The sequence below is a fragment of the Haliaeetus albicilla genome, chromosome 2 (genome assembly GCF_947461875.1).
Source record: "Haliaeetus albicilla chromosome 2, bHalAlb1.1, whole genome shotgun sequence".
NCBI lineage: Eukaryota > Metazoa > Chordata > Aves > Accipitriformes > Accipitridae > Haliaeetus > Haliaeetus albicilla.
This window is the reverse complement of record NC_091484.1, coordinates 80324321-80335924: the sequence shown is the minus strand read 5'-3', so window position 1 is coordinate 80335924 and position 11604 is coordinate 80324321. Positions and strand designations below refer to the sequence as shown.

General features: G+C 46.5%; 1 protein-coding gene across 8 annotated transcripts; it reads left to right on the top strand.

The window, feature by feature from the left end:
• Nucleotides 1-294: 294 nt before the first annotated feature.
• LOC104322907 (zinc finger protein 436-like) lies at nt 295-8441 on the top strand. Of its 8 annotated transcripts, none has more exons than XM_069778516.1 (5): nt 295-338; nt 1372-2022; nt 3203-3323; nt 5205-5318; nt 5543-8441. In XM_069778516.1, the coding sequence occupies exons 2-5, from the start codon at nt 1657-1659 to the stop codon at nt 6073-6075; spliced, it is 1134 nt and encodes a 377-aa protein (XP_069634617.1). In that variant the 5' UTR covers nt 295-338; nt 1372-1656; the 3' UTR covers nt 6076-8441. The 8 variants fall into 8 exon arrangements, with proteins under 8 accessions (XP_069634617.1, XP_069634616.1, XP_069634615.1 ...); XM_069778515.1 differs by having other exon boundaries at nt 306-342; XM_069778514.1 differs by lacking the exon at nt 295-338 and adding an exon at nt 356-564.
• The last annotated feature ends 3163 nt before the right edge of the window (nt 8442-11604 follow it).

Below are 11604 nucleotides of genomic sequence, written 5' to 3'. Positions count from 1 at the left end.
TGCCTGCCGCCTCCCTTCCGTGAGGTGGCGCTCGCCTCTTCCAATCAGCGTCTTGTTGCTTCCTGTTGCTGGCCAATGGGGATGAACGCGTCTGCCCAACCCTCCTGGTGGAGGCCGCCGCGCCGCACGTGCCCGTGGTGACTGGCTGCCGCCGGGCCGCGCGCGCCAACGGGAGGGCGGGGGCCAAGCGGCGGCCGCCCAATAGCGAGGGGACATCGTCCGGCCCGCCCCGCCCAGGGCTGGCGGCGCGTGGCGGCCGGTGCCCCGCCCGATTGGCTGTTGCCCGGGCGAAGGGGCGGGGCGTGGGGCAGTACGGAGGAAGATGGCGGCTCGGCGTGGTGGGTGAGCGGCCCCGGGGGCGGGGGGGGTGTGGGTTTGACCGTCCCGCGGGGCTCGGGGCCTCCCGGGGAGACAGGGGTGTCCCCCGGGCCGCCGGAGAGGCCTGTGTCCCGCTGCGGTTCCCCGGGCGCTGGAACGGGCTGTGCAGGTCACCGGGGCCCGTCGTACGGGACGTGGGGCCGGGTCCTGCCTCGCCCCGCGGTCCCGCGGCTGAGGGCTGCGGGGGTGAGGCGCAGGGACTGGGGGGATGCGGAGGGGATGGCAGCAGGGCTGCCGCTGCTCTCGGGTGAAGGGAGGGGTGCCCGGTTTTCCTCCAGTGTCAGCTTAACAGAGCTCGGGGGTCGGCCCTGGGGGAAGTAAGGACCTCCTCCTGCCCCGCCGGACACTGGTGGGTGGAAGTGGGGAGTGAGTGGGGTCCACAGCAGGTCTCCACGTTGGCAGAGTGCCCTGGGGCAGAGGTGCCCCATTTCCTCCTGCGTTCGATACCAGAATGGGTCGTGAACCATAAACATTCCCAAAAGCACGGTGTGATGGTGAGAGCGGTTGCAAGCGTTAGGTCTGGGTCATGGTTGTTTCCAGAAACCTCCCCCGTGTGCTCTCCAGAGCCCTTTCTCTTCCTGGGTTCTTTTTGCGGGTGCGTGCCCTGACGATTGCTATCACCATCCCTTTCTAGCAGTGCCTCTTTGTGGTTTTCTCCTCTTTTCAATGTGCCTCTCCACGGATCTCCTCTCCAACTGGCATCCCTGAGACTCACCTCCTCCAGCACATGGCCAATACAATGGGGGAGTCCTTGTTCAAACCCCACGTATAAACCCAAGTCTTCATTTTCTGGAAGTCATTTGGCTATCACTCTTTTGTTGCTGCCTTCTGAATAACTGTATAATAAGCTTTGTTGTGGAGCGTGGGAGGATTCCTCACAGATACGCAAATTAAGGAAGTGCATATATATGTGTATATAGCGGAAATTACTTTAAACGTAAGTTTGCATAGTAATGGCCCATTAAGCTGATTTTAAAGATTTTTGCCTTCCAGATTGTATGCTGTCGCTTTGAAGCGGGGAAGTCGCGTGCTGTGAAAGGGGCACCTGGCTCCTCCACTCCGTGTGCTGCAGACTTCAGCTGTGGTGAGCTCTGTGTCTCTGGCAGTGAAGTTCAGCACCGTGTTTCACTTCTTCGTGACCTCAGCTCTCTCTGTCTTTCAAAAACATGTTTTGTCTTGAGACGTTTAGGCCCGTTTAATACTAAAGTTGATTAGAAACTCTTTAAACCCTCCTCCTGGCACATTTTTTCTTGATTTGTTCCTGCTTCCCATTTTACGATGGTTTATTGCTCGGCACTGAACTGCCAAAATGCCACCAGCGGGGTGTACAAGAACAGTACCGTTACTTTCTATGGCTTTCCTTTACAAAATAAACCTCTCTTGAAGCAGTGGATCCAGAACATGGGCCGGGACATGGGAACACCGTCCAAGCATCAGCGACTGTGTTCGAAGCATTTTGAGGACAGTTCTTTTGAAATTGACCCCTTAAAAATTAGAAAAAACAGACGTCTGCTGAAAGAAGCTGTTCCCAAAAAATTCATTTTGGGGGAAGATGGAAACTGGCTCGTTGGCACACCCCGAAGTTTCTGTGGCGGGATAAATAATAAAACTCGAAAACGAATCCGGAACCCTGAGCACTCGAGGGTAATTAAGATGTTTACTATTGTATTTACTTCCCTTAAATTAAAGGAACATTTGCATGTAAAGCACTTCAAGGAAGCAGCAGTAGGTGAAACATACTACATGGCAGTAAAATGTTGCCAGTGACACAGCGGGTTTCGTTTTTCTCTCTGACATTGCAGAGTGTGGAGGTGGCATTGGGAGGTTGGTGACTGGGGAAATAAAGGCATTTTGGTGCTCTTTGTGCTTGAATTCCAATTTTGTGCCTAAATGTTAGGGAGAAAATCTGTTTGTTGGAAATGCAGTCCCCCTTCATGCTGTAAAATGGATTCACTCCCTGCAGACCTGTATTTGTACATGACAGTCCTCATGCTTGGAAAAATTTCCTTCAGAGTCACTGAGATGATTTGTTGGTGGCACAGTGCCCATGGCGTGGGTGTTTGGGGCTGAGACAAAGGCTTAACTTCTGCTCAGCGTTCCCCCCTGTGTATTAATTTGGATTGTGATCCCATCTAGTGACAAATTAATGAAACTTAATTATTTCTCTTGGCAGCAGATTTGTACAATTGATTTTATACATGATGCAAGCTGCAAAATGTCTGAACCAGTGAGATGTGCATTAGATTGCAAGGCAAATTAAAACATATTCAAAGGCAAGCACGTACAAACATGGTACTCTGTAGATATAAAGTACAGATACAAAGTATGGACATATACATTGCAAAAAATGCAGCATTTATCTCTCAGTATTTGTAGGGCTTGACTTTTTGTTTGTGTTAACTTTTATTATTAGGGAAGAACTCTCACAGCCAGATCTGACAGACTGTGGCACTGCCTCAGGGCTTATTTAAAGTGCACTCCAGAGTATTTTCTGGTTTTCAGTGAAAGGAAGAGCCAAATTCCTTGATGGGGCTGGGTATCGATGGTGACCACAGATTTCTTTTACCGCTCTGATTTTTGACTCAGTTGTTCTAAAAAGTCATTGTTTCAGTTGAGTCACATAATTTTTAAGTAATTTTACTCATTCTGAGCTACATACAGTAGAAGATTTATATACAAAGTCCTTAGTACGCTGGTTGTATGTAACATGGACATTGCTAGAAACAGTTGGCCGGTGACTGCTTGTTTAACACTGTTTGAAAAAGAGGACTTTCGAGGATGTACGACTCTCCAGTGGTGCTGACTATTGAACACTTTGTTTTAGGTCCCTGGGACATTTGATAATGCTGCAGCGCGGGAGGGGAAGGACTTGGAAGACTGGCAGAAAGAACTTTACAAGAAAGTGATAAAGGAGAATTATGAATCTTTAACCACATTGGGTAAAGGTTAGTTTTCCCTTTCTCACTGAAGGCTAACAGATCTGTGCTGTTTCTGGCCTGGCACTTCTATAACAGTCACACCCCAAATCCCTTGATTTCTAGTGGATTAATCTTTAGATACGTCTGAATCTTTGTGAGAGACGATAAGCTCCACAATCTTTCCTTTAAAGACTGAAGGACAGTCACTTCTCTAAAGCTTCAACGCTGCTGCCTCCCTGCGCTCTGTTGATGTCAGATATTCAAGCTGTGCGTGTAGGTGATACCTTGTCTGCATGATACGGGTAGAATAATGGAGAGTGAAAGGCTCTGCCTGACAGGGGGGTTTAGGATCTCTGACGGTGCCCCAGTAATGCATGTGCTAACTAAAACAAGAACAAAGGAGGGTGCAAAAGGTTTAGATGCACAGGCTAAGGAGCTGCAGTGATGTATGGTATCGTGAATCCTGTGGACTTCTTAATTATAGTTAAGTTTGATACTGGAGCAGGTTGCCCAGAGAAGTTGTGAATGCCCCATCGTTGGAGGTGTTCAAGGCCAGGTTGGATGGGGCTTTGAGCAACCTGGTCTAGTGGAAGGTGTCTCTGCCCATGGCAGGGGCGTTGGAACTAGGTGATCCTTAAGGTCCCTTCCAGCCCAAACTGTTCTAGGATTCTAGTTGTGAGTATTTTCATTATCCCCAAATCCTGATGTGTGTGTTGTTTTTGTGATTCAGTAAAGAGTGTTGAACTATTTTGATGCAGAAATGTTAAATAACAGAAATGATGCACTGGAAAATTAAGTCTTGCTGGTTGGTTTTAAGTGCCCAACTACACATTTGTTTGAAGTTTTTTTTGTTGGTTTGTGGGTTTTTTTTAATGTGAAGGTAAGAGCTTCCACTGGCTCCTTGGCTTTCAGGTGATTCCTTGGATTAATAGAAGAAGAACCTATGGCAATTAGGGGCTAAAAGTGCCTTTACTTGTCCTCTGGACTGGAGGAACAGAAGCGCTGTGAACCCCAGGAGCCTCAGTTGTCACATACTCTAGTTTGTGCTTTCTGACACTCTGCAGTTCTGTTTAAGAAACGCTGATTTAGCCTAACCTCATTCTGTTGCTACTGATCACTTTCAAATTTGAAATTAAAAGAAATAATGAGGCAATGTAATTCCACTTTTTTTTTATTCTTTACATGTCTTCTATTTTTTTTACAGTAGAAAAGCTAGAGTCTGCAGACAGCTGCCTCTATTTTTTGTACAGCTCTGATCTGTTAAAAAAGTATGTGCTGTGCATTGCATGAGGAGGGATTAGCTGGGGGAAAATAAGTTCATGTATCAGAAAGCCAGTCAGGACTGAATCATAACATACAGCATCAGACGGCTGAATTAGGCTGCAATCAATTCGAGACCTTCCACTTTTGAACATTTAACTTTTCAACCTTTTGGATATAATTTCTGGAATATTTAAAAAAATTGGAAGACAAATATTGCTTGCCTGCTTTGCAGCCACCGTCTCTAGATGCCAGAGCAGCTGCATTTGCTGTCACCTCCTCATCAGACCTTTCCCCGGAGTAAAAGAGACGTGCTTTTAGACAGTGGGTTATGCAGGTATTTGCTAGAAAACAGCATCACAAAGTCTTTTCTTATAGTTCTAGGAACAACTAGAAAAATGTTGTTCTTTGAGAAAGCAAAAGGCAGTATTCTTCATGTAAATTAACAAAAATGAGTCATCTTACAAAACAAGGGCATAAGTGAACTACAAGGCTCAGAGACTTAAAGTGAACAGGCTGACAAAAAGCTATCTTCAGGACTGGTCTTTCTGCAACATATCCTTTGTCTGCCTAAGTAGGTTAGGAAATATCTTTGTAATAATGGGAAAAAAATCTGAGGAAAATAATAACCATCATTTCCATGTTCAGTTCCTTGTGCAGACTGTGCTGTTCCCAAAAGCAATATCCAGCCAAAAGAAGTGCTGCATGTCAAGGATCAGCAGGATTTTGAGGAAAAAGCGATTCCTGCAAGTCTTGGCGCAGGTGTGTGGTGGCCTGAGACTCATCAGAAATTAAACTGGCAACACATTGAAACTGCATGGGCTTGTAGGATTAGAGGGAGGGGGTATTCTAGTGCACCCCTGCTTTTTTACCCAAAACCTTTTCTTTGTACGGATGTAACCATGGTGAATCAGGAATTGTTTTTCTTTGGAGGTTTATGTTGTACCACGTCAGTAATGGGAATGTTTGGAATCTTTCTGTTTCAGGCTGTGGTGGTACTGTGATCAGATCCGAGTTGCAGAGTCACACAAAGAGTACAGAAAATACAGAACTGCATGGATCATTCTCAGGAGGATCCCGAGACCTGACTTGCCAAATTTCGGACAAGGGGGTAACATCTGAGAGTCCTCAGAATTCAGCAACACATCAGGCAAATCCAACAGGAAACAGAAGAGGTAAAAGCTCTTTTGAGGAGGGAGAACCTAACGAATTCAAAGAGATTTTTTTTTATCAGCAAACCCATACAGGAGAAAGGCTGTATCTGTGTACAGAGTGTCAGAAGACTTTTAAATTGAAAATTGGACTTCTAAAACATAAGCAAATTCACACTAAAAAGAATCAGGTATCATCATACATCTGCACAGACTGCGGTAGAAACTTTGGTCGCCATGCGGACTTGATTCGCCACCAGAGAACTCACACAGGGGAGAGGCCTTACAAGTGTACAGAATGTGAAAAAAGTTTTATGGAGAAACCAAGACTCACTAATCACTTGCGAACTCATAACATATACATGTAATCGGTGTGCCAAAAGCATTCCTGGGATAGATTTTTCCATTCAGTTATCAAAAAATCCCTGTCCATCCGGAGATGATGGCTTACAGTCATATATTGATTATAGGAGAAGCTTTAGGATAAGACAGTTTTACTAAACTGAATCAAATTCAGGCATGAAAGGCATCTGGTTGGTGCCAGCCTAACAGTCATTGATTAGGACCTGAGTTTAATTAGAGGCTAGATGATTCATATCTGGGAGGAGGAGTTTTATAGAGCAGTGCTGACTGTACGAAAAGCATTATTAAAAAACTCTTCTGGCACACCGGACAGCACATGCTAGAGAATGTCTGTATTAATGCAGAAAAATGCTGGAAGTTCTTCAGGTATGAGAAAACTGAGGAAATGTAATGATCAGAACAGGATTGTCCACAGAGCTATAAGCAGGAAATGGAGCTTCTAAGAGCGTAGGTTAAGGTAAATGGTTGGGTTTGATGTAAAAATAGCAACAAAAAAAAGTTAGTTCAGCAGTTACAGTCATAGGACAGCAGTGGTGGCAGTGAAAGTGCTGTCACATAGAAATAATGACCAGAATCAGTTGCCTCAAACATCTACTTACTGGAGGTTTAATTTCTGAGACTCTGAAAAAGAGCTTGGGTGTATTCTTAACATACGTGCAAGGTATAGGTAACATTATAAGCTAAAAAGAAAGCAGTGGCTTCAGCTGCAGGGACAAGATCAGCAGACAGGAGGGGAGTCCTGCATAGACAGCATTTATAGATCACGCATCTTCTCTCCACAGGCTGGTGATACTCAGCGTTTTTGCTTATTCCAGTTGAGTGCAAAGATTAAAAAAATTGTGTTGCCTCCCGTTCAAGCACCTCCTTTTCAGTGAGCCCGTGAGTGAAGTCAATGTCCTCAGCTTCCTGGGAGGAGAAGTAGAGCAAGAAAAAGCTGGTGCCATGGTGGAGTTTGATAAATTCTGAAAGGGATTGGGGGAATACACTTGGCCCCAAGGGATCCCTGCCTGTCCCAAATATGGCAGTAATGTCCAGAAAACTCTTTTATCCCTGGCTTCTCATTATTTCTTTCTCATAATTGCCCTGGGGACAGCTTTTGTTTTATTCTTCTCCCATGCAGCTTAACGCCTTAGTGGTCACAAGTATGCTGTGTGCTCCTGAATGAGGATTCTTTGGAGCAAGGTGATTCCTTGTGGAGCAAATCCTGTAAAACACCATCCTACCAAAACTGCAGTTTCCTCTATGAAACAGTCGAAGAACACTTGAATAGCAGGGCTGAGTCTGGCGTGTGGTCACACGTCTGCAGTAGTTCATTCAGGAGCTGCTGAAAGTAAATCTTGGATGAAAGACCTCGCGTAGGAAGCTCTGCCTCCTTCCCCCACTTGCAAGCACAGAGCTAAGGAGCATCCGACCAGGCAGCAGCGGTTGCTTAAATCTGAGATTTTGTTTGCACTGAAACACAAATAATCACCTTGTTTAGGCGTTTAAATGGACTTAGAGATGGAAAGCCACGCAGGCAGTGTAGCTACCCAAAATGACGACAGTGTGTAGCGTTTCACTTGCTGAAAATGCTGAGCGAAGCGTAAACAACAAAATTAAGCAAAAATGTTGGAAGTGGTTCAGTAATAAAACTAGGTGTCTCCCATGTGAGAAGCATTGAAGGGCTAGCTCCTCAGGTTAGCAGTGGGCATGGTGAGGGTGAACAGCTACAGGAGTTGTGATTGCTGTAATGCATATTCAGTGGTCCTGTTTTTACAGTAAAAGTTCAGATGTGCAGGGGAAATCCAGAGTCAGACCCTATTGAAATGACTTGTGTCCTGAGAAATAAGTGACAGAAGAACCGAGAAGAGATGCTGTATCTATGATTTGGTGAAAACTTTTGCATCAGTTTTCTTTTGTCTGTAAGCAGAAGGGCTCTGGTGTGGCAGGTGGATTTCTCCCAACATCCTGACCCTCTCACCTGAAACTCGGAGCATATGCGGGAAGAAATGCAACTTCTTACAGCATCTCACTGCACCGGCTTGGTGAGGTGTTCTCTGCTTAAAGAGTGCGGAGATGTTAATCCAGCTTAAAAAAAAGATAAGCTTTGTTGGTTTTGGTTTTAATATAGACCCTCCTTCCTGTTCCACTAATGCTGGTAGGAATTTTGCCTTGATTGAGCCTCGGCTTAGCCCAGAATGATTAAACAAATAGTTTATGCACGAGAGTAATTGTTCCTTCTACATGTTGCTGTTACACTGTTATAAAGTTCAAAAATAGTTATTTCTGAAGCTGTATTTAAACATTGTGTTTCCAGTCTCCATGGAAAAATAACACTAAAACGTAAAACATTAAAGATTTATGCCTGATGGTAAGGGACGTGAAACATTAATGCACAGAGGTTACCGGGGGCATTTCTGTTCCTTCTATATCCAAGGAGCAATTCACTGTAGAGCAAAGCAGCCCGTTTTCAAGAAGACCTGAGAGGTATGATGCCTTCCTGTGGGTCCCCTTTTACTGGGCAGGGCATCTCATCAGGTATCTTGTATTCTGATGCAGCATTGTCCCCCTTGTCACCGTACCTAAATAACCTGCACGATGAATGTGCTGCTTAAATTTAAAAAGAAAAGAAAAAAAAAAAAAAAAAAGTAGCATAAGGTAAGCATCAGAAATCACGGCGAGATAAAACAGTTATTCCAGTCCAAAGCTCAGGGTAGGGGAGAACAGGAGAAACGTGACTAAAGTGAGGTAAAAATTGGGTAACTGTCACTTGGTATCTGCTGGGGTACTTGGGACGTTGAGGTGGGTAACAAGTAGAAGGGTTGTAGCAACTGGCCATTCCTTGCCCAAGTCTTTTCCCAGGAACACGCATGGGAATTGTGAGATTCTCTGAATTCCTCTCTAGGAAATTCAATTCTTTTGTGCAGGGAGAGTAAGAGTTTTTCATGGACAATGTTATTTAGTAAGATACCTAAGCTGAGAATCCGTGTGCTTGCCTTGAGAAATAATGTTCCCGCATTGGGAAATACAAACAACTGCATAAAATCTTTGGTTTGTGCAGAGGAAAAAAGCCAGATCTTTAGCAAGATGGGTTTTCTTTAAAGAGAATTTCCAACACATTTATTTATTTCTTTTTAAAAAGCTTTAGGTCATGTTTAATCTGCAAATGTTAAACTCGCCCTGCCATGTACCACCTTGTCAGGAGCAGCGGTAACAGAAACATGTCTGAGAATAAAGCATTTTTAGTTTTAAGAGCCCCTACGTTCTCTAAGCGGTAGAAACAAGGTCAGGATGTGGCATGTGAGGCTTTTCTGCCCTTTCTCTTTTAATTAGACTTTATGGATTGCCATCTGAAGTGTCCTCTCCCATTCTGTTCTCTGCAATTTGCAAATTGAGAGGTCTGGCATTTCATGATTAATGTTGATAAAAGATTATTTCTTTTTAAAGTTTCTCTGTACTTGTCTCTCTCATCCTTCAGATGAAGGGTCTCGTCTTGCATGTTTGATTGGTGCCTTGTGAGCTGCCGGTGCTGCCATGATGCAAATAAACACAAAACTACAGCAACTGAGGTCTTGTACAAGCAAGGGAGATTGTCTTCCCTTCTTGAGGTGGCTTTTTAGTAAAAGCAATCAAAAAAAAGAAGCCCTTTCCCAGAAAACTCCATCTGCTTTTGCATGGGTTTGGCCTTATCATGTTTATGATGCATAATTTTTCTTGTCTTCTCCTTTCCTTTCCTCCTTTCCTTTCCTCCTTTTCTCCTTTTTGTCATATCCCATCCCATCCCAAGCGGATCCAGGCTGTGCCCACACCTTGCATACCCCAGGCACTTCCCATTGCCCCAGTTTGGAAGCAGAACTGGAAATGGTTTCACAGAGGTTGCTGGGGAGACATCAAGTGAAACCAGTAAGCAGTTGGGTTGAAAGCAAAGGGAAAGCGGTGGTTCTTTAAGCAGCGGTTAGTTATGCTGGTGACATCTGTGCAGCAAGATGCTGCAGGTGCAGGGACTTTACGCCAGTTCAGAATCGGCCGGATAAATTCCCAAAAGGAAAAAAAAGGTAGAAACTCTTAAATACAGAGATGCCACGTCTGGCTCGGGATGCCCCTGAGCTGCAGGGTGGTGGAGGGGCTTCAACATCAGTCCCGCACCCTCGGTGCGGTCTTAGGCCCTTCCGAGGTGAAGCCTGAGCTGCTCCTGGGCCAGGGCTGAGCCCAGCTTGATCTTGGACCTGACCTGCTGCCACTGGTCTTGTGGAGTTGGGTCCTTGTGGGACCTTCCAGGTGCCCGCGGAGGGACGTGGAGGAGAGGATGCGGGGAGCGAGCGGCGGCACGTACAGGCTGTGCAGGTGCAGTGTCCACCTTGAGGGAGCCCCAGGTCTGTGGTGGCAAGCAGGCAGCTCTCCAGTTGTCAACCCCGAAACGAGCAAAACTCACCCAATCCTGGAGACGCTCGGCACGCTCTGGCGTGGAACGTGGCATCACAGCCCAGGCGTGCTGCACCGTTCTCAGCCCTCAGAGCCCCGGCAGGAGAGGATGCATTCTCCTGGGCCAGACTGCAGCTCGGTCCATGCAGGGGGGAATGATTCCTCTGTTGCCCGATGTCTGGATCCCGCGGGATACTCCTCGCTCCAGCACCCTTCGCTCCTCCTGAAGGGGCAAAGCCGCTGCATCGCACCATGCTTTTAGTTCCCTGCAAAGAGCAGGGTCTTGAGCAAATGCTGTCCTGGGTGATCAAAGCTTCCCCCAGGGGGGCTTGGCATTCCTAGGAAAATATTACCTGTGTGGTAAGAGACATTTGAAAAATCTCAGGGATAAAACAAGCAAACACCGCCTGAGCTGACACCAGCTGAGAAAGAGAAACCCCCAGGCCCCAGCAGGTATTTTACATTGCTTCCCAGTGTCCCCAGCACAGGAACTCTCGGTCCACTCCAGCAGCAGATGAGCACCGGCTCTGGGCACAGGGATTCTCTGGCCTGGGTGAACCATCGCAGGCAGCGCTGCCTGCTGCTGCCTGGCTCTTGATTTAACCTGCAGTTTTATACAGTGCAGGAGCAACTGTAACCTCAAATCTCACCAAAACCATGTGCCAGCGAGAGGTCTTGCGGGAGGAGAGGCTACAATGAGGGGATCACTGCCCTGGCAAGGGGTGCTGGGTGCCCCAGCCCCCCTGCACCGTCCTTCTGTGGGGTCCAGGGAGCCTTTTTGCCTTACCTGGTGGGTGTCCTTAAACACAGCAGGGGAAACTCGGAGCAGATGCAAGAGACACAAACCTGCTGCGAGCAGAGAGGGACACAGCGGGTCCTTCCTCTCACCCATCACCAAAAGGACTTGGTTTCATACCCTGGTCTCCGAGGGTCACCAACGCTGAACGGCCTGAAGCAGGTTTTACGGAGACACAGATTTTGGTGGGTTCCATTTTACTCTGCTGCATACAGCCAAAGGATCTTGGTTTGGTAGCTGCCAGGTGTCCGAAACTGCTGCCGGCAATGGTGACCTCATGGGTCCCTGTTGTCTCCTGTACATCAAGGCATCAGTTTTGCATCATTCATCACCAGCC